Source organism: Ziziphus jujuba, chromosome 5 (genome assembly GCF_031755915.1).
Source record: "Ziziphus jujuba cultivar Dongzao chromosome 5, ASM3175591v1".
Taxonomy (NCBI): domain Eukaryota; kingdom Viridiplantae; phylum Streptophyta; class Magnoliopsida; order Rosales; family Rhamnaceae; genus Ziziphus; species Ziziphus jujuba.
Genome location: NC_083383.1, coordinates 8739289 through 8762328, shown reverse-complemented (window position 1 = coordinate 8762328; position 23040 = coordinate 8739289). Strand labels below are relative to the sequence as shown.

General features: G+C 31.7%; 3 protein-coding genes across 22 annotated transcripts; 2 read left to right on the top strand and 1 right to left on the bottom strand.

The window, feature by feature from the left end:
- The first annotated feature begins 369 nt into the window (after positions 1-369).
- LOC107403693 (bifunctional dihydrofolate reductase-thymidylate synthase-like) lies at positions 370-5155 on the top strand. 12 transcript variants are annotated; one of them, XR_003053854.3, is made up of 11 exons: positions 370-626; positions 1028-1096; positions 1314-2289; positions 2388-2432; positions 2772-2837; positions 3208-3268; positions 3347-3492; positions 3566-3689; positions 3838-3944; positions 4407-4579; positions 4910-5155. XR_003053854.3 is itself a non-coding variant. In XM_048475190.2 (11 exons), exons 4-11 carry the CDS (start codon positions 1321-1323, stop codon positions 4491-4493), a joined length of 1605 nt encoding a protein of 534 aa, XP_048331147.1. In that variant the 5' UTR covers positions 370-626; positions 746-828; positions 1028-1096; the 3' UTR covers positions 4494-4907. The 12 variants fall into 12 exon arrangements, 11 of the variants coding, with proteins under 11 accessions (XP_048331147.1, XP_024924112.1, XP_048331145.1 ...); XM_048475190.2 differs by lacking the exon at positions 4910-5155 and adding an exon at positions 746-828 and having other exon boundaries at positions 1321-2289; positions 4407-4907; XM_025068344.3 differs by lacking the exon at positions 4910-5155 and adding an exon at positions 746-828 and having other exon boundaries at positions 4407-4907.
- A 2075-nt stretch (positions 5156-7230) lies between these two features.
- Positions 7231-14982, bottom strand: LOC107403694 (inositol-pentakisphosphate 2-kinase). 9 transcript variants are annotated; one of them, XR_003053855.3, is made up of 11 exons: positions 14787-14972; positions 14388-14510; positions 13732-13935; positions 13006-13153; positions 12262-12302; positions 12032-12142; positions 11147-11746; positions 10592-10789; positions 10459-10475; positions 7851-10357; positions 7625-7659 (listed from the first exon to the last, which is right to left on the bottom strand). XR_003053855.3 is itself a non-coding variant. In XM_016010604.4 (9 exons), exons 2-8 carry the CDS (start codon positions 14487-14489, stop codon positions 10637-10639), a joined length of 1359 nt encoding a protein of 452 aa, XP_015866090.1. In that variant the 5' UTR covers positions 14490-14510; positions 14787-14970; the 3' UTR covers positions 7625-7659; positions 10592-10636. The 9 variants fall into 9 exon arrangements, 5 of the variants coding, with proteins under 5 accessions (XP_024924116.1, XP_024924118.1, XP_048331149.1 ...); XR_007241360.2 differs by having other exon boundaries at positions 7851-10475; positions 10592-10753; positions 14787-14977; XR_007241361.2 differs by having other exon boundaries at positions 7851-10475; positions 10592-10750; positions 14787-14977.
- Positions 14983-18192: 3210 nt separating this feature from the next.
- LOC107403689 (probable jasmonic acid carboxyl methyltransferase 2) lies at positions 18193-20621 on the top strand. Its single transcript, XM_016010596.4, has 4 exons — positions 18193-18352; positions 18627-19031; positions 19541-19813; positions 19969-20621. The coding sequence occupies exons 1-4, from the start codon at positions 18278-18280 to the stop codon at positions 20449-20451; spliced, it is 1236 nt and encodes a 411-aa protein (XP_015866082.1). The 5' UTR covers positions 18193-18277; the 3' UTR covers positions 20452-20621.
- The last annotated feature ends 2419 nt before the right edge of the window (positions 20622-23040 follow it).

The following is a 23040-nucleotide window of genomic DNA, read 5'->3' as shown; positions in this document are numbered from 1 at the left end:
TAAATTTGAAGTCGGTGGATTTAAATAGAATTTGTATTTTTTTTAAAAAAAAAATTAAAAATTTTGTAAAAGCTTATACACAAATGAATATATAAATGAGATTAAAATTTAAATATTTCTTTTGTATTAATTTTTATTGGCAACTTAAATAATTGAATTTGATATTTTGGAAAAGTTTAACTTACTAATTATTTTAATTTTGAATACGAGGTGGATTATTACGAAAAGCTTTGGATCTGAGTTAGGTTTTTTTGGGAGAAATTTGGTTTTGGCTTGAATTACGACAAATCAAATTTTCTAATCAGTTATTCACCCAAAAAAAAAAAAAAAAAAAAGATGAAATTACTAGTAAGTTATTGTCTATTAATCTATCATCGGTTCTACCTAATTCAAACAAATATTTTTAATAAAAAGAGAGATGGTGAAAGGGACTCACCTGCGTGCCACGCGTGTATATATGAGCGATACAAACAGCAACGGTTCTTCCTTTGTTTATTTATTTATTTATTTTTTTAAGGATTGGAAGGTTTTGTCGAACAAAACCAAAACACCAGCAGTTTTACCTCGGAAGCGTTTAGAAGAAGAAAGAAAAAGAAAGAAAGGCACAGGCGCTCATATAGTCACAGGTCTGAGTTATAAATATTGTATTTATGAATATATATATATATTCCCCTTTCGTAACATCATCTGTGAGAGTCTCCTAATTTGTCTCCTAATTTTTGTTTCTGAATACAAATGATGGTAGGTCAACGTTCTACTCCTTTCTGATGACTCCACTCACTTCCATACGCGTGCTCTTTTTAGCTTCCCTCCACCACTCTTATATTTGTAAACTTTCCAAATTGTTTTCATTTCTTGAATTTTTTTCAACTAACTTTTTTGGCAGATTAATTAGCTGATTTAAAGAAAACTTTTTTTTTTTTTTTTTTTTGATTGAAATAAGTTTTGCCTGAGATATATCAACCAAGTTTATTGATTCTATTAGGAATGGATTAAAAGATTTTATAAGGTTTGGCATTTGATACAGATGCCGATACAACGTTGTGCTGAAGGAAATATACTCCTTCCAAGGTTTCCATTGCATACCCATTAACAGGTTAGTTCATATGGCATACATTTTGAATCTTTTCTTTACGAAGCCTGTGTAGATTGAATGGAGGTTATTCTTGCAAGTTTTTGAAACTATACATGGTCAAATTTAAAATCTATTTACCAGTAAGTTGGAATTTTTTTTTGTTTTTGTTTTTCGCTGTTCCTGTCCAATTTTTGCTAATAACGTGTTTGGCCTTGTATGGTTTTGTTCGACAATCAAGGTCGCAGATGTACACACTTTGTTATCAGGTTGTACGAAATTCTTTGGAGAATCGCTTCAGCAATCTAGCTTCTATATATGTATTGTCACGTTTATTTGGCATACTAAACGGAGCTGCAAATTGTAAAGCCTACTCAAGATTTTCTGCTATGGCTGCTCACATAAGCACAAGCAGTCCCAATGGTGATGTTAACATGCATTCTGACCCGCAGAGGACATACCAAGTTGTTGTTGCTGCCACTCGTGATATGGGCATTGGGAAGGATGGAAAACTACCATGGAACTTGCCTTCTGACCTCAAATTTTTCAAGGAGCTAACAACGAGTACGGTAGATCCCAAAAAAAAGAATGCATTGATAATGGGTAGGAAAACATGGGAAAGTATCCCCCTTAAGTACCAACCGCTACCTGGTCGCCTTAATGTCGTGCTGACTCGTTCTGGGAACCTTGGTATTGATACTGCAGTGAATGTTGTACTATGTGGAAGCATTGCATCAGCTATGGAGTTATTGACACAACCTCCTTATTCCCAGTCCATAGAGAAAGTTTTCGTCATTGGTGGGGGCCAAATACTAAAGGAAGCACTCAATGCTCCACAATGTGATGCCATCCACATTACGGAAATTGAGACAAGTATTGATTGTGATACCTTCATTCCTCCTATTGATTTCTCCATGTTCCGGCCATGGTACTCATCTCTACCATTGGTAGAGAACAATATTCGATTTTCTTTTGTTACTTATGTACGTGTCAGAAGTTCAGCAACTGAACTTCATACTTCCATCGGTGGGGTAAAATGTTGTTCTCGTTCTAACTCTGTTAAGCATGAAGTAGAGAGTTTTAGGTTCCTTCCGAAGATGATTTTTGAAAGACACGAAGAGAATTCATATCTGAGTCTAGTTCAAGAAATCATCTCAAGTGGCACTCAGAAAAATGACAGTACGGGGGGTGATACTCTAACAAAATTTGGTTGCCAGGTAATGTACATTGTAGATTGCCATTGTCACGTGCTTTCTGTTCATGCCTTCATGTATTGGATTTTCTACATTATACTTCTTTTATTAATAATCTACAGATGCGGTTCAATCTTCGCAGATCTTTTCCTCTTCTTACTACTAAGGTAATAGCTCTTCTTTTTCTTTTTCCTTTTTCCATATGTTTGGCACTGCAGTTGTCATGATATCTGTTTCTATGATGACTTTCTGATCTTGCTTTTTCCTTTTTCTGGACAAGTCTACTTGTTAATGTATCTATTTCAATTATAAATATTTCCAGTTTTATATTGTACTTTTTTTTGTTCAGTCTATGTCTCAGGTTGGTACTTTTTTCTTTCCTTTCTCTATCTTCTTATTTATTTATTTTGGTACTAATGGGTTTTTTCTTTCCTTTGTCTATCTTCTTCTTCTTATTTGTTTATTTATTTATTTATTTTTTCTTTAACTTATTCCAAATTTCACAGACAGTTTCTTGGCAAGGTGTTGTTGGAAAACTTTTATGGTGTATTAGTGGTTCAACGAATGTAAAGGTAAAGTCATCTTTACTATTTATGTGAAGCACTATGCTACTTCTTTTTAATGCTATTTTGCTATCTCACTTGATAATTTGCAAACCAAGTCAGTCGGATTTTTGAAGTTAGCCAAAGAAGAAGAAAAAGAAATATCTGGTATACCAAAGTGTGTAACTAGTTATTATTATTTAGTTATTTATAATTCTAGATCTCTTGTTATAATTGAAAGTAAACATGGTTGTAGAAAGACGCCATTGATATATTGAATGGGAATGCATTTAGAGACAACCTTGAAGGCAAATACTTGCTATGAAATTTGTATTTGCTATATAGCATCTTTGGATATGCTAATCCAACTAATATGCACACATATCAATGTTGGTTTCAGATAGGAAAGACACTTATTTGGGACCCATTTGTAGATTCCAGTAAAGACAATTTGGTGCCAGGTCAGTGGTTAAATTTTTCCATGATGAAACATAATTTCTATTTTGCCCTTGGTTCATCCTTTCTTATTGACTACGCAGGGCAAGGATTTGACAAGATGTCAGATGTCGTAGACAAGATCAGGAATGGAGTAGATGACAAGCTCATCATCTTCTCATCATCATGGAATCCTTCTGATCTTAAGATGATGGCTCTCCCAACTTGTTTAACGTTTGCACAGGTTGAAGTAATGCTTGCTAAAGTTAATCATTGTTCTGTGTTATAGTTTGATACTTATTGTAATAACCTAATTATTGCAGTTGCATGTAGCCAATGGGGAGTTATCCTGTCAAATGTATGAGCACTCTGCTGACATGGGTCTGAGTGTTCCATTCAATATTGCATCTTATGCTCTATTGACGTGCATGATTGCTCATGCTTGTGGTACATATTATTTATTTTGATATTCTATTAGATAATCAGTTGTCTAGTTTCTGTCTCCTTTTTATTTCAGCAGTCGCTTGTTTGCTATCAATTGTATTATTTTCTTGGGCCTTGCTAAGGATTCTTTTATATCAATTTTCCTGTGCAGGGCTCACTCCCGGTGATTTCACCCATATAATTGGTGATGCTTATCTGTCTAGAGCTCATATCAGTTCTCTGCAGGAGCAGCTTCAGAAACTTCCTAGACCTTTACCTGTATGTTGGTCAAACTATTAACAAATTTCAATTCAAGTAGCTATAAATGTTAGATGTAAGAGACTAAAAAACTACATATATATCTGGTTTTGAAGTATGCTTGACCTCTATATATATATATATATATATATGTATATGTATGAATGTATATATTTGAAAAAAACTGTCATCTAATGGAATCCTGTTTTATTCAAGTTTGTTTTTCTCCAACTAAAGATATTATGACTTTTATACTAGCTGATCTTTGGAAGTCCACTGACCGGTTCATGATTGCTTTTATGGTTATGTGAGAAGGAGTAAAGATGATAAATGAAAATTTAAGGCAGAATAGTGGTGTGAGTTGGTGATTTTAAAGTACTAGACAGAAGATTTTGAGTAGAGTTAGCTGAATAATGAAAACGACAGATGGAGAATAATGTTTACATTCTCAAACTAACCTATTCTATTTTCTCTGCTATGCAGATGTTGAAGATCAATCCGAAGAAAAAGGACATACGTACATTTGAAGCAGCTGACTTTGAACTCATAGGTTATGATCCTCACAATTAGATATTATGCGATACAGTAATTGGCGGTAAAAGCGTTCAGATGTTTATCTCTCTGAGTATGGCTCATCACTTATGCCATTTTTCAAGGTAAGTATCATCATCCAACTCGCCTAGAAGTTATGACACTAGGAGTCTGAAGGGCTTTTGGAGTCTCTCATGGGGATAATATGGGATAACATAAAGGTTATTTGCCTATATTTTATGGAAAACCTAAATTGCTGCTTTAAAGTGTTCCAATGGACTTGCACTTGGCCGCTTGATGATTTCTTGGATCTCTGTAGTTTCAAAGAATTAAAATGTTTTTGCAACAGCATGTACCGTGATTCAAATTTCAAATGTCAATCAAAATTTCAGAAACCTCATTGTAGCTTGAATAGATATTCAATGGTCTGATATGATGATTATTTTTTGATACAGCCATCTGATGGATTGAAATTGGTGTAATGTTTGGTAAAAAGAAAAAGCTTGGAATTGGTCGGGTCGTCTTTCATTTTCTGTGATGCTGCAAAAGAGTCAACTTTTGAAGTTAGACTATATCAATGTATGCTTGCAATGGCTAGTTTTTTGACACCTATTTTAAGAGCTTTATGGAGAAAGTTTGAGATGGTCAATATCTAGCCACTATAATTCAAAAATCAAACTTAGCAAGCAATTTCGCTGAAGGTATATTTTATTTCGTATATGAGAGGCAACTTGATGGTAAAAATATACCAAGTTACACCATTTTTGCTTTTCAATATTTACTGCCACATTGTTAAAAATATACTTCGAACAAATATGGTAATAACATTTAACATGATAAAATCTTGAAACACTAATACGGCTTTGTTATACTAATTTAAGAAATCGAAAAACTGACAAGAACTTTTCCTTCAATGTTGATTAGAATAAAAGAACCAGATGATATTGAAATGGTTTTCGAAAACAGAAGAAAAAAGGGTTTTGAAGAAAATTGTCAAAATGTCTCCAAAGGGGAAGTGATCCTGAATCCACAGGTAAATTGGGCCTTTTGTGCACCGTATTCCCAGGGGAAATGGGCCTTTTGTCTGCTGCATGAAGCTTCATCCACATTTTCTGCGGAGGTGTGTATCGTCTTGACAGAAGCAAGACGTTGTGTTTTGAATCTGCTTTGGTGGAAAAAACGCTGGTGGTGTGCGTTTCGAAGTGAGTCAGCAAATGGCGCTTCTGTGGATTTGTTCATGGGTTTGGATGGATCAAACTTTACGTCCATGGGCCGAGTTGGATTCCATCATGGGGTTTTACCCTGCTAACACAGCACATGGTTTGGGTCTGGCCCATATTGAGAGTTATAGGTTCCCAAGCGCCCAGAGCAGAAAACGGTAGGTGGCTGGGAGCATCAGAAAATGAGTAGATATACACCACAAGAACATTGCATGTAGAGAAGAACAATTTGATATCCGAAAGACAACAAAGTAGTTATATTTCTATAATTTAAGGAAGAGGAATTTACAATGGAAATAAAAAATAAAATAAAAATTGTAATATCTTTAATTTATCCATTTACAAGAAAATAATAAGTTTTATTTGTTAAATTTTTAAAACCAAATTACACGTCAGTGTTTCATTTGTTTTCATTTAAAAATTCAACGATTTTCATTTATTTCATTGAAAGGGTATAAGAGTTGTCATATCGATTGTTAGCTGTCTGAAAGTGAACAAGATCCAAAATGTAACCATCTCTTCCAAAGTCTTTTTCCTTAAAACCAAAAACTAAAAAACAATGTTGGAGATTTGAGGATGTGAAAAGAGAGATAGCTTTGATACTTTGATTGATGTATCAATTGTCGAAATAGTGACGAGTGTGAAGATTTGTCGGAAATCCTCACACATTTAATTGTTATGTTAAGTAACCAATCACATACACCCTTTTTTAAAACAATTGTTTTCCAATTAAGATGAAAAACTAACATTCATGCCCCACCGGTTTAAGATGTTGACCATGTAGGACATGCAATTATGATTATTGATTGTACGTGCATATGTAATCACATCCATGCAAAAACCTAATTAATATTCCCTTCAATAGCAACTAATATTATTATTCAGACATTTAAAAATAACCTAACAATTTTTTTTTTTTTTTTTACTCTTTATTTTATTCTGTAATATACTGTTTGGAAGTAAACAGTAGAAACATTAAATTCTGGTACATTCTTCAAAATGTCATAAGCAATGATGATGTAGTAACAGTAACAACTATTCATCCAAAAATATATATACATATATAAACAGGAACACCTGCACAACTCGTTTATTTACTTGTTTACTTTTTATACTTTTTTGGTTCTTCCTGTAATGGCCCTACAAAGTAGAGACATGATTACGTACACGAAAACACCTATACGGTTGGCCTTCACAACTCCGAATCAATGACTAAAGCACGAACAATACATATATATATATATATATATATATTGAAGAAAGTTAATATAATATTTCATATGACCAAGTTGTATATTTTCAATCAATATTTACTAGGCTACCACAAACTAGATAATAGGCCTATTGGTTTGGTTGCTTAAGGAGCAATACAAAGCAGCAAAGCTTAGTTTACTAAAACTAATATACCTCGATTAACTAGGTTCCTTATGATGGCTAACCAAAAAGTTAGAACGTCTTTCCACTCTAAGAATTATGAATTGAATGAATCACAGCCAAGATTTCAGCAGATTTGAGAGTGAAATTAAAAAATCTGCTTATTGCAGCATATGGAACCATTTTGAATCTGGGTAACCATTTCTTTGAATGTTTTTAACATAAATGAAATTACAAGTTGATAAACAGTTTAAATATTTTGATGATATATATATTAATTACATAATGGAACAGTAGTAGTAAGGATCGTCGTTAATGACATACCAAACATCGCATCTCTGACATGTCTTTGGAGTAGTGTAAACAACAGCAGCATCTTTTTTATCATCCTTTTTTTCATCTTTGGAAGGACTAATACTTACAATTGTTGCAGATTTTCTGAATTTCCTTACCTTCTTAATAATCCTTACAGGATCAGCTTCACCAATCACTGTCACTGTATTTTTCGACGGGTCGAGGACAATGGAAGTTATCCCTTCTATCATTGCAATTAACTTCATCACCTTTTGCCTGCACTTTGAGCAGAGAAGTTCCACTGACACTACAGTTTTCTGCAACAAGAAAGTCAGATATCCCTCAGTACTACTGTGCTCAGAGGAGATAAATTATATCCGAAACTACTGAAGCTTGTCAGTGAAAAGATAGAATGGTCTGAGAACGGTCAGAAATTTATTACATTGCATAAAAAGCATCACAACAACATTATAATACTTGTTGAAAATAAAGAGTATGTGAATGAAACCTTGGACATGATCTTGGTGAAGTACAACACTAAAGAAAAACTCACAGAAAGTAAACTGGATCAAGCTAACAATGAAAATGCGGATGAATCTAGAGTTGCAATATATGAAATGCTATAACCCTTAATTTCATCAAGTTAGGTTCTTGGCAAGTACTTGCGCATTCTTTTTCTCATGCTCAAGGGCAGAGAAGTTAGGTTCAAGACTAAAGGGAGTGACAGTGTTAGTAGTTGGATAGAAGTAAATGCCAGTCAGAAGGTTCTTGATTGGATCACCTATGCCTTCCAATGTGCAATTAATGCACCCCAAGACTTTTAAGGCTAAGACATAACTCCACAAAGTGGGTACCTTATCTTTTTTTACCCATCTGAATGAAGATTCAAACATCAGTAAAAAAAAACATTTTAAATTGTACACTTCTCAGTTTAACATGCTACATAGAGAAAAAGATTTTACATGAAAATATTTAACCACTATAAATATAGGATATTTCTACAAGGGCAACTGGTGGCTGTCTAACTTCACTATGGCTGTCCAATTTTTCTTTGGCTTTAGACTAGGCTGTCTGTATAAAATTATGACAGACCTCAAATTACACAATGTCTAAGTTAATTGGGTATGAACTAATAAATGCCCTTCAGTGGGCTCTGTGAATGGGCACACTTGACCCACAACAGCAATCTATTTAAATACCCTTTTTGTCCTTTCCTAACCATCAACTCGGTTTAAATAGATCCTCTTTTTGAGAGAGAGAGAGAGAGACTTTTTAGCAGTTCAGGAGCTCATTGTTGGGCACATCGTCCAACCAAGTGGTAGCTGATCATCTAATACCATACAAGTGTTCTACTATAGTGAAAAAAAATACCAAAATAGCTCAGCAATAATGCGGAAAGCCATATGCATTTCCTGCAGCTTCTGATGTACAGAGGCACTCCAGAATCAGCTCAATGATTCTTCAGCAGTATATGCTCATTAAACGTTTTCATTTTTAGCCATAAAGTCACAAACATGTAATCCCCAAATTTCTCCAATAGCCCTTATGCCTTCGTTTTTTTTTCTTTTTTTTAAAAAAAAAAAAAAAAAAAAAAAAATTCCCACAACCCAAGTAGAAAATCCAATGTCTTGCTGCTCAAAACTTAAATCAGTTTAGTTGATATGTACATAACTATTTGAAACATTAAATGACAGATATAATCAAGGAAGAAAAATAATATCACAAGTCTTACAAACTCAATGCATACGCAAAATGTAGGAATATTACTTCCAAGATCATTCACTAATGCCCTTGCACTAAATAAGTTTGAAAGTACAATTAGCAAGAGCTTTGTACATGTAAAATGCAAACCAGAAACACCGAAATTCTTTAAACCATAGGGCATGTAAACTTAGCAACAGAAAGCACCAAACCTTCAACAATTAAAAAACTTCTTCAAGGCACTTTTATTACCATGCTACTACGAAACAGCCGACTATTGTAGATCTGAACTCAAAGAATTGTTGATGTATGGCAACAAACCAGGCCCTAGAACGAGGTTGAGCATTAAAATCACTAGGCTGAAAGTTAAAATCTAGTGTTGATACAGACTACGACTAAGGAAACCATGGACACCAGTGCCAGCACAGACGGTGGTGTAAAGGTTTCTCCAGTAACATAAAAGAACTAAAACTCTAATTTGAAAATTAGGAAGGGCAAAATAAGCTAAAACTCTAATTTGAAAATTAGGAAGGGCAAAATAAGTAAATCTTCCAGTCTATATATTTTAGCCTCTGGATAATTTATGATAGCCTTTCCGTATAGAGTTCAATTTAGTATACTAGTTACATAGTTCTCAAACTTATAATAACTTAATGATGATATTTCCTTGCCACATACCAAAATAAATCCAAGGGAGAGTTGTTCAGTTAACAGTTCCTAAAGTTAAAAATCATGTCTACCGATGACAATTTTCATCAATGCGAGGCAAAAATACTCAGTTGTCCAATACCCTGATTAATATTTCTCTTCCCCTGAACAAGTACCATGTTTAATTGAAAACCAGCTAGCTGTATAAATAAATAGGCCATGTGGGCATGGGATGGATTCACAGTGAAGTAGTTGATACATCACTGTCTAGTAAAACCCCAAGTGTTCCATCATTTTCTCCCCTTCTCTCATTGATTTCCATTAATCTAATAGCCAGATAGGACACCTATTTAATTACCATATGTAGTTAATGCATAAATGCACTAACAAAATATGCATAATTAAGGTTACATTAATTTATTTGCTTCCTAACAAGAAGTTAATTTAAAAAAAAAAAAAAATGACTTATGAGATAGAAAATGCAACATGTCCTCAGATCCATCACATATATAAAAAGTTTTAGCACAATATCAATAAAATGAAGCATATTGTCATAACTAACTTCCATGATATCCCATAATACATTATAAAGGGTTACAGAAATAGGATAGACCGCTTTTGATAACTGTCTATATACCAGCACTCAAACCAAATATGGCATGTGGCCTGTTAAAGAGAAAAAAAGATAAGAGGAAGAACAGTGCCCCATAAATTGGTTAAATTACAAAGGAACAAAAACGAAAACCATTTACATAAACAAAGGATACCTATTTCTGGTCTGCCCCTAAACAAAGAGGAAGAAAAAGAATGAGATGGGGATCTTAGGAAATAAAGTTCATATATGCATCCTCAAAACTATTACAATAACAAATTAAGTTATGTCAAGTGGCTTGCACTTACCAACTAGATCTTCAGCAAGCATGCTCCATGGCATTGTCTTCAAACTCAAAATGCATTATAAACTTCCATACTTGTAACTTTACCTTCTCGTTCCTCTGCTTCCATCATCTTAGTGTAGGAGCTCACAATCTTATTGTCTAGTTCATAATATGCTTCCATCTTCTTTACAGGTTTCAAATCCAGATCAATGAAAGATATCTAGGAAAATTATCACTTAAATAGGGTATCAATGCCAAAATAAAAGAACCTACTAACAGGAATTTCACTTTCACCCAATTAGATTCACTCATTTCAGCAACCTAATTTATATTCCAAGTGGTTAAAAGATTAATGTATTACCGTAATATCCTGTAACAGATTTAATATTGAATCAGAATAAGACTAATCACAGCTTTTAAATGGAAAATGTTGAAGTTGAGTTCATTTGACATATTTCCATATTTTTAGCAAAACAGACTGCAGACGCTAATAATCTGTGAATATATCTACATGCCTCGTATGAAATATAATACAATTAAACATTAAAATGCAAACAAAAAGGGTAAATAACTGTACCTTGTAATCAAACGTTTGGTTAGTTGATTCCAAATACATGCTATTATATGAAGATCCTGAATTTCCATCTTTTCTTCGTCTAAAACTAATCAGCAAACTACAGTCCTTCGCAGTTGTAGCAATTTGAAAGTCCCTCACAATCTTCAAGCTTTCATCCAAGGGAACAGAGTGCAAAGACTTATATCTGTCCAATGCTTTTTCTTCTCCCAATTCTCTGCATACCGTGCAAGGCTCAGAGATAATGTTATAATATGCATGAATTGCCCCCTCTATGTCAAGAGTATCAAGTTTTTGGACTTCAAGAAGCCTAGACATTATTCCAGATTTGTAAACTGTCTCAGCAATAAGCTGTAGAAAACTCCTGGTGCGCAGGCCATGATCCCCCAAAATGACATCCTTGAGTGCATCTTCAAAGGCTTCTCCAATCTTAAAATTGGTAGTGCTTGCAGTACCACCCAAGGCCCCAAATATTAGAGAACCATTCAAAAATACACGAAAATTGTTCTGAGGGGTGGTGAAGAGATCCATGATGGCTTTATGTATTCTGTCCTTGGATTGAGAGAACAGATCAATAGGATCATATTTACTACATTCTAATATCTGCAATAAAAGTTGTAAATGTGTCTGAATCAGAACTAAATGAGAAGAAAAATGTTTGCATCTGATTCAAAGGCTCTGATAAGCCAAAAGTGATGCACACAAGTTCTAGATGCAAGACTAGATAGCATTCCCAGATTATGGAATTCACTGGACCAAAAGTATATGGATATTGTTATAACAAAATCTCAACCTTAATTGAGATATGCAACTTATAGAACTAAATTCATACATGAATTCATTATAATCAACTTCATTCCTTTTCCACAAAAAGATCATAAAGTGTACCTCTTCTTGGTGTAATTTAAGGGCTTGGTGCATCCTGAAACGAGTTATACTTCGTTTGATGGCTTTTCCTTCATCTATGAATTTTGAGACCGGAATAAATCCACATTTGGGCTATGTTTTGGAAGGAAAGGAGAACAAGTCATATAGTTTGCATTACAAAGGTATTGCTCAGAAAAGGGATAAACACCATAAAAATTTCTTTTGAAAAGGATCTTGCTTTAAAGAAGCACCTTTATCTCTACAGATATGCAGGGCTCACCTTCACAAATACCTGAAATATAAAATGAAATTAAAAAAAAGGAATGAAACATCTTATTTTCCAAACACTACACTGAATCTTAACTAAGAATACCTTTATGTCATAAATACTGGATGATTCTCCTTAAAATAAAAGAACTTGCCTATCAAATTTGTGATATAGGACGATTTCTCTAGAAGGGAGCATATATGAGCATCATCTAGGATTTTCTTTACAATTCCCAATCTTGCAAATCTATTAATAATGCAAGAAACTGACACATGACTAAGAATTCCATACTGAGCAGAAAATTAGGAAAAATATTGCAAGAGTTAATACAATTTTCTAAACTGAATGAGAAAGAAGTTTGGATAAAATATTAGGGTAGGATGCTGCCTCCAAAGTTTCTTTCCCTACTTCAACAATTGCTAACTTAGATTTTAAAGTGGAAACTCCCTAACACAAAGAACTTATACCATCAAGGAAAAGAAAGAGGGAAAGGAAAACTTCAAGTAGGAGAAATTAAGTCAATTGTCAAAAAGGATACTTCAATACTAAGCTATATAGAAAGAAACCAGGCATTTCTCTTCTGAAATAAATTCAAACATGAGAGCAAATAGCCCATCCACATGACTTTCTATGAAGAATGACTAGTGCAAAATTAGCGATTTCAAATTTTAAAGTGCAACTTATAGAAGTTGCGATTAGAACAACCAAACAATCAAATAGTAACTACCATGAGAAAACAGAGAATGATCAGATAGTAGAAGCACGGAATCAGAACTTGTATCAACTTTGGCAGCATCAACACGCCAAACAGGACGCTGGCAAATGACATTTTTCTCTACCGACTCCAAGAATTGCCTTGAGACAAGGACACGTCTCTGCCAGATTGAAAGGAACAAAGGTCAGAGGTCTTAAACATTCAATGTTCTCACAATGATCTAAATTTTGAGATTGCAAAAAACCATATGTTACAATAGGTTTTGCCTGAGTTCCTCCGTAGCAATAAACAACCATTGGATGAACCATCAGTTTCCGAAACTCTATTTAATGGCATCCTAAGCTAATTCATTTTATTCTCCCTCTAGCTAAAGGTTTGGAGCAAAGAAGAAATATGATAATCAATTCATCAGATAATTGATCAACGATCACAAGCAGAAGGAATGAAACATATTTCATTAACCTGGTTGAGAATTCAGCTAAAATCGAACTTACCAAACCATAAGTTACCTAACAATAATGCCAACTCCAAAAGAGAAACGACTATATTCTTCAAACACCATTCCTATATTCAAATTGTAAGCATACGAACATGAACATTGTCAACTTTAAATTTGGTTCAATTAAAAAGTAGCACCAAGGTTCTACATCAATCATTAGTATGTATGCATGCATGCATGTATGGTTGTATGCATCTATATGTGAGTATGTCTCTATGCATAAAAATGTAGCAACATACCCCAGCATCAACATATTTAGAACCCAATAATGGGCTCATTACATTCCGCACAAACATTTGGGATACAAGTTCTCTGTTAGGAGAGGATACAATGTCTTCCAAGTCTTTCCACAAACGGCGTTCATGCATGGTTAAAGCTGCGGGCCTCTTTGCGGTCAGCGATCCATTCCTCAGTGCCTTCCTTATCCGAATAACTTTCCCAATCTACAACAACAAGGTACAGCCATATCTTGTGCTTCAAAAATATGGGTTTAAGTTCCAATCCACAAATGCCTTTGAACAATTATGGATTTCATATTTCTTTTTCCTCACCTCCAAAAGAAAGAATTCAAAGAAAAAAAAAAAAATAATAATAATAATAATGCAATGACGGTTCATTTTCCAGAAGGAATAAAACAAGATAGGGAAAATAAATGAAAGCAGCAACTAACCAGAGAATTCATATGAAATTTACAAAGAAATTTATTTTCTGAGAAGAGAATTCCTCCAAAAATAAATTCTATATATTCATTTTCAGATACCATGTATTCCACGCAAAGAAAATTACGAAGGACTGTATATTTCCTAAGCTGTCAAAAAAAAAAAAAAAAAAAAAAAAAAAAAAAAAAGAAGCATCCAATCGTAGTAAATTAACGAAAAGGTTAGAAGCAACATACATAAGCAGGAGAGGATCCAGTGTAAGCGAGAACAAGATTAGCACCCCCTTCCCCTCTGTAAACCCAATCAGCAGCGTCCTTTTGCTCTAGAATGTCCTCCATCTAATGGAATCTTCGCGGTCTCTGTTGATCAAACTTGCCAATTAAGACCACATTATAATTTCTTTACTATTTATTCTAAAAAGTAATCCCCCAAAAAACAAAAAACAAAAAAAGAGAAAAAAATATATATCACAGTTTATTTTAAAGAAAACTTTTTTGCATACGCAATTAGAAATTAAAAATTAAATCTCCAAGTTCCTGATCCGTCAACAATCACGGAACATCAGAACCCTAACTATCTAATCCACATAAAAGATGCTTTACACAGAGAGAGAGAGAGAGAGAGAGAGTGCGTACCCGAGAGTGACAGTAGGAATCTTATTATTATTATTATTATTTTTTGGGAGTCTCACACTCAAGACTTGGTGATTGAGAGACCGAAGAAGAATGCCTTCGTACTTTTTCGGAGAAAAGAGGAGGACTTCGTTTCGGGAAATGCGATTCCGCGTAGAACACTTCGTTAGCCGTTACTTTTTTTATGTGCATGGGAAATCTTCCCATACATCCCTTACTCCTTCTTGTGCTGCAGTGCTTGCTTATGTAGGTTGTATAAAGGGACCAAAGCGTCTTTTCATACTTCGTCATTTTGGGAAAACTTGTATATGTGTACACGTGAAGCTATTTGTTTGGTCCTCAGGTACCTGATTTTCTGAACTTGCGCATATGTTATGGAAGCTTTAAACCCAAAACCATGATGAAGGGATAATAAATGGAGACAAAAATATATATGTATATATATATTTTTTTTCAAAAATTTCTAGTTGCTATCATGGATATTGGGCCGAGCCAGCTAGGCCACTATTTTGGATCAAAGGAAATGATGCAAAGATCAGCCTATGGGCTTAGAACTGAACCATTTGAAAAATATACACCACAAATGTTTGAAAATTACGACATTAAAATCTTATTAATTTTTATAACTTTACTTTTCTTTGTGAAAATTACGAAAATTTTCTTCAATTGTTTTTTTCCTTTTTAACTTTTTGCATTTAGATTACTTTTTATTATTTTTTAAATAATGATGGACACACCATTGAACCAATATATTTTCTAATTATATAAGTATTATTATTTTATTAGAGCGTTGAAAGATTCGTGATTAAATATAAACCGTATACACTTAGATTGATTTTTTTAATAAACAAAATGATCCGTCTAATATTATTCAATTTTTTTTATTGCTATTTTCTTACTTTATATATAAGATTACAATGAAAAGAAAAGATCACAACCATTCAAAAACCATAAAGAAAAGTTCAATGAAATGACCTTGGGCCGGATTGTAGATTCTTTTATACATACGTGGACCAATGATCATTTGAGAACATTTTTTTTTTTTTTTTTTTTGGTTGGGGGGACTTAACGGTATATTTGATTTCTGATGATGGATGGATAAGACTCATATATATATTCTTTATTATTATTATTATTAGTATGTTTTTTATTTATACACTTTATTCCTATTTAAAGTGCTCTAAATCATATCATATCATTGACTATCCAACCAAATTATTCTCTTATGGTAGACAAATGGAAAAGAAAGAATGTAGAAAATATTTTTGAAGGTCCATAATGCTACAATTATCGATTTTCTTTCACCCGAAAATGCAGTCCACAAAGATAATGGTGCTTCTGCAATGTTATTCCACAACCAATAGCACTTTGATGCGTGTTTGAGCATATATTTAAGCAGATATTCGTAGAATTAATTAATGAACCGAAAGACTTAAGAAATAGTGAATGCTCACAACCCACCTAGTTGAGTTGAGGTTTGAAAATAGTTAGGAATCGACAAGATTGCAGACACGATATAAATAACATATATATATATATATATATATGTATGTATATAAATATCACAATCAGAGGTAATTAGAGGTTAAACATACGCTGATTTTTTGGAAAATGATTTATGGAATTTGGAGGTGCAGAGAAGAAGAATAACACATGTTAAATATTGGAATTGTTGGAGTGGGTTTTGAATCGCGTGCAGATTAAGCATACGCTTTGTTCACAATGCATGCGGTTCGATTCCCACTCGCATTTTCTGGATACTGCTAATTTCTTAAAAAAAATAAAATAAATAATAATAATAATAATAAAAAGAAAAATTCCAAATTCGACTTGGGTGCCATTCCATTTTTCTAATATGGTTGAACAAAAAAGTCGGCTGTTTTTTCTTTGTACCGTTGTATTTTTCTAATGTGGAAGAACAAAAAAGTCCCTTTTTTTTTTTTTTTTTTTCCTGCTCAGTACCCAGCTATAAGTATTTCTCATTTTTCTACTTTAGCTTAAGAACCTTTGATTTTGTAGTTAATTGAGGTCCTCAAATTTTTTTTTTATATGTTTGAAGATACAACAAAATCACGTGCAAAATATTCTAATAATGAAGAGATTTTTCTTTATATCCAGTTCTCATAGTGTAGCTTTCCACATTCAACATTTATTAGATAGATTATAATTGGTTTTGACTTGGTTATACGAACAGAGGGCATAAACTTGCTTCGCTAGAAAATTTTATTTTTTTTGGGATAAATTGGGGAAAAGGAAATTGATTACCAGGCTTTCAACCCAAAATAAAGCGGTCGTTGCTTGGCTAGAGTTATATGTTAAATTACTGATAGCCCTTTTTGTTTATTATTATTATTGGTTTTTGAAAAAAAAAAAAAAAAAGAGACAACTTTTCTGTTCTTTTTTCATTTTATGAATGAAAAAGCCACCCAAGGTCGGAGCTAATGTTGACTGATCAATGCACTTTTTGAATGACTGATCAGTGTACCTAAAAGTTGTGTTATTGCGCTTCTACTTTTCAATGACGATGAATTGGAGAATGATCATAACATGATACCGTACGATCATGTATGGGGCAATTTTATGGTATGAAGAAAAGGAAATCGCGGGATTTACCCAAGAAAAGAAAAAAAAATTGCTGGCAACAACCTTGAACGCCAAGTAATAATTAAAAAATTGCTGGCAACAACCTTGAACGCCAAGTAATAATTAGGTAACGTCAGTTACCTGGCTAATTTTTAGTTTTTTTTTTTAAAGTTTTTTATTTACATATGTAAAATTTGTTTAATGCTTGTTATTTCTCATAAAGAATTAATGGTAGATATAAGTTGTTAGATATTTTAAACAACTATAAATTTGGAAAAAAAAATACAATTTAAAATTGTATTTAAATTAATATTTATATTTTTTAAAAGTTAATTTAAATACCTAATAAATTTTGACTATTAATAACTAATACATATATCTATATATATATATATATATATTCCCTCATCAGCCGACTAATATTTAAAATAATTAAATTATACATAATTACATAAAAAAAAATATAAAAAATAGAATACAAAGACATGTTTGCCCTAAGAGATATAATATTACAAATATCTTCCAACAAAATGTGGAAAGCATGGCAATAAAATTAATTCTCTACAATAATTGGATTTCATTTTCCTTCCTATATGCTATTCTAAGGAAGAAAATCCGAAGAGATTCCCCCACAGGATCACATGTGTGTATCAAATATAGTCAATTTCTTGTGGAGTCTATTTATAGAGAACCACTAAACTTAGATTTCATTTTCTATCCTATGCTATCCTAAGGAAGAAAATCCGAAGAGATACCCCCACAGGATCACATGTGTGTATCAAATATAGTCAATTTCTTGTGGAGTCTATTTATAGAGAACCACTAAACATAGAAGCTGCATTGGAGTCTTCCAATATCTGGTGTAGTAAGGGTCTCTATATTTCTTAGCTAGGATTTTTATTAAAGAAGATATGGAAGTAGTACGATTACTTCACATGAACAAAGGGGCTGGCGAGACTAGTTATGCTCAAAACTCCAAAGTTCAGGTTGGTTATTATTCCAAACTATATACATAACCATTTTTATTATAATGAGCATCAACATCCATATTACATGTAATTTATAAAGATATTGCATAAGCTTTATACTTAAAATATTACATAATTAGGTGCTAATTCCACCATAATATGTGTTAACACTATAGTAGCAAAATTTTATATATAAATATATTGTTCATAATCAATTAGCATTAATCCTGGAATGATGACCATGCTAATTTGGTATATATATACACGTATTTTCTCTATCCAATTTTTGCAGAGCAAAATAATATCGATAGCGAAGCCGATGATCGAGGAAGCTTTAGTAGAAATTTTGAGCAAAAATATACCGGAGAGTGTGGGAATAGCAGACTTGGGTTGCTCATCCGGACCCAACACCTTGTCAGTAATTTCACAGATAATGTACATGATACATGGCCAATGCTGCCACATGGGTCGCTCTTCTCCGGAATTCAGATTGTTCTTGAACGATCTTTATAGCAATGATTTCAATGACATTTTTGTGTCGTTGCCCGCATTTTACAACAAAATAAAGGAAGAGAAAGGTATCGGATTCGGGTCCTGCTTTGTTTTCGGTGCGCCCGGTTCGTTTTATGGAAGATTGTTTCCGGGAAATAGTCTGCATTTTGTTCACTCTTCTTCCAGTCTCCATTGGCTTTCTCAGGTAATTAACTGTATTTATCGTTGACCATGCTAAGTTTAATAGCTTTATTTTGAAATTAATATCATTTCTTTGGCGCTCTGCCTCCCATTTTTACCAAAAAAACAACAACAACAACAATAATAATAGTTAATGTCATTTAATTATGAATTTTAATTAAGATTTTTCAATAAAGAATTGTAATTAAGATAATAAATAATTTTTACTTGGTCTATATCATATAATAAAAAGTACGAGTTGACTCTGAAAATCAAAATATCTCTTAGGATTTGACAATAAAAATAAGTGCCGTCCTATCCAAGTTTTTCTCGCAAGGTGGCCGGTAGGTAGAACAGTTTGTTGTGAAATTCTTATGATTAAGTACATGTTACATGTAAAGACAAAACAAAAAACCAAACAAAAAAAAGAAAAAAAAGGAAAAAAAAAGTTCATGTTACATGTGTTGCAAAATAAATTAATTGTTTTCAAAAGAATTTAGACAAAATGAATTAATTATTAGCATACTTGTATAGGTTCCTCCGGGCCTCGAAAGCAATGCTAGCACAGCCTTAAACAAGGGAAAGCTCTACATATCTAAAAGCAGCCCAAAGTGTGTATTGGATGCATACTCACTTCAATTCCACAATGATTTTTCTTCATTTCTCAAGTCTCGTTCATTAGAAGTGGTATCAGGAGGACGAATGGTTTTGACATTGATGGGGAGGAGCACATCTGATGCCACCACTGAAGACAGTTGCTACCACTGGGAGCTCTTAGCACAGGCACTCATGAGCATGGTTTCAGAGGTAGCATTTAGTTTAAAACAGGAAGTAATTCATTCATATCCACACAATTAGAGCTTAAATTCTTAATTCCCCGGCCCAAACAGGCCAGGTAAAATTCAAACATACATTATTATAGCTTCTTATAATGTTATAAATTATAATTAATTAATTTTCAGGGTTTAGTAAAAGAAGAAATGGTTGATTCATTCAACGCACCCTATTATGCTCCATGTGCTGAGGAATTGAAGATGGCGATAGAAAATGATGGTTCATTCATGGTGGATCGCTTGGAGGCCTTCGAAATCGAATGGGATGGTGGTTGTGGAATTATGAATGATCCATTTGAAAGAGGTGTGAGAGTTGCAAAAACCATAAGAGCTGTGGTTGAGTCTATGCTTGAATCTCAATTTGGAAAACATATAATGGATGATTTATTTAGGAGGTATGCTTGGTTAGTTGGCGATTACTTAGCCTCGAGTAAAACCAAGTATGTAAATTTGGTTGTTTCGCTCGTGAAGAAGGATCTTAGAGCTCAAGAGAATAAAGACTACTGTATTTCAGATGCTCTTAGAATTTCTTCGGTAAGGCTAAGGAAATGGAAAGCATCTTTTCTAAGACAAATTAAGAGTGTTTTTAAAGTAATGAGCAAAATTTATTAGACAAGTGCTTAAGGACTCTTGTTAATTGTATTGTTATTTTCCATGAATGGCCGATATAGTGAGTGCTTCACTCATTTTTCCCATAATTTTCTTATAAAAAAAAGACTAATGTCTTGTAGCTAGGCAGTGCTGCATACAAATGGAAATAAAAGTTGCCATTTTAAGTTCTTTTTTTTTTTTTTTTTTGGCGTAATGTTGAATTAGTTTTGTGTTTATTATTATAATATTCAACAGATATTAGATTGGTTTTTCTATATTCTTGATCTTTATTTTGAATTTTTAAAACAAATAGCATTTTTGTTCATGTAAATAGGAAATTCCAATGCATTTTTTTTATGTTAACCATCAAAAATAAAGAAAAATTGATAAATAAATTAGAGCATTAATAGGAGATATTCTTAATTTTCAATTTTAATTATTTATACAACTAAAAAGAATTGCAACATTCAAATTTATTATTATTATTTTTTTTGGCTAGAAGGTCAAGAAAATGATAAATTAATTATAAAAAAGAAAATAAAGGCTTATAATTAGTATTTTTGTCCCTGTGAGATGCACGAAAGTTAAAATATTTTATTAAAAAACCAATAGTTTATTAATTCCCTGTAATATCCTTTGATTATATATGCAAGCAACAAAATGAGAAAGCCTTTTTACCAAAAGAAAAAAAAAAATTAGAAGTCTTCCTGTTTGGTTTTGGACATCAAGGTTCAAAATTTTGATATTGGTGGAAATATTAAAGGTTTAAAATATGAAAATATTGAAAAATATTGAATATTGATAAAAATTTACAATAAATGATGAAAATTTATTTTTAAAAAATAAAAAATTTTGATGAAACTTTAGCATTAGTCTATTTAAACAATAAATTAATTATCAAATTGATTATAAAAATTGTAAAAATATTGAATATATATTATATTTCTCTTAATCAATTTAATTTATAATAAACGGTAACAATAATAAATAAACTATTATTGATAAAAATAGACAAAAAATATATATATTTGAAAAATTATTTATTAATTAAGATAACAATCATTACAATTATATTATATTTCTTAAATATCATTTCAATACTTACAAAACTCTGAGATAATTGAAAATTGTTGGTCTCTTTTTCATTCTTATTTTAAAATTTGGAATGTGAAAGTAATTATTAAAAGATGTATCTTTTTAATAATTTTCATGTAATTATTAATATATCAACCATAAGGATCTTGTATTAAATATAGTTGTTCTTAATGTTTAGTATAATATATTCTATCATATTTTTATTTTTATTTGCTTAATGCTATTAATTCAAATACTATCAATACCAATTCTACATAATATTGTATTTTCATGTTATTATTTTATGATATTATTTTTCATTCTTATATAATTAATAATTAACTTATAATTATGGAATTCTAATGAATCTATCTTATACAAAATATACCGCAAGTATATATATATATATATATATATATATTTTATCAATGAATGGAACTTATCAAGGTTATTGAAATTAATTCATTCCGTTGCATTTATATCATTAAATACTTAAAAGACAATCAAAATTTAAAAAAAAAAATCACTAAAGTTGATTTGTTAAAGTAATTTACTAAACATCAATAATATTTTTGAATTTTTTATAAAAAATTTTGAAATTTGAATGGATATTATGGATTTTTTACCCAAATTGTTAAGGATTTGATGTTGATATTTTGATAGAAATTTCCATGAAAATTTTGGAAAAATTTCAGAAATTTCGACAAAATTTCATAAATTCTGATAAAATGTCAGAAATTTCAATGGATATTATGGAAATTTTATCCGTTTCCATTTGAAATCTAAATTTTATTTCAACTCTTTAAAAAAATAAAAATTTTGAAAAAAATTTCGATATTTAAAACCTTACTAGACATCATATCTTAAAAACTATTTTCTAATTATATAACAAAAATTTATATTTTTACATTTTTAAAAGTCATGGTAATCTATATATCAAAAATTTATTTTTTACAATTTTAAAAAGTCATTATAATCAATGCTCTAATCTATAAAAATATTGTTGTAGCCATTTTGTATGACTTACCTTTCAAAAGTTTAAATTTTAAAAAATAGTGTTAATTCAATTTGATATCAAAAGTTAGCAAGAGATTATAAACTTTCATTTAAAAAAAAAAAAAAAAAACAACCATATAAGAATCAAAAGAGTACAAAGCTTACTTGTAAGTAAGTTTGCTAATTATCCACTTTAGTTTAAGGCTCTATTTAGCAGAATTTTTTAAAGAAGAAATTTTTAAGACTTAAAAACTATTTTTGTAATTGTTTAGATAAATTCTAAAAAGTGTTTTTGACTCCAAAAATATTTTTTGACTAGAGTCAATGAACAATAATTTTTTCATTAAACATTTTTGGAGAATCAAAAATGAAAACAAAAACAAAATTAGAAATTTTACCACATAATTAAGTTCCAAGCCTTTCAAAAAATTGATAATCATAATGAGTAGCTTAAAACAATCCCAGCAATATAAGTTTATAAGCGATAAGAGACTGAATTAATTAATAATCACCTACTTGAGAACATATTGAATTCCTTAG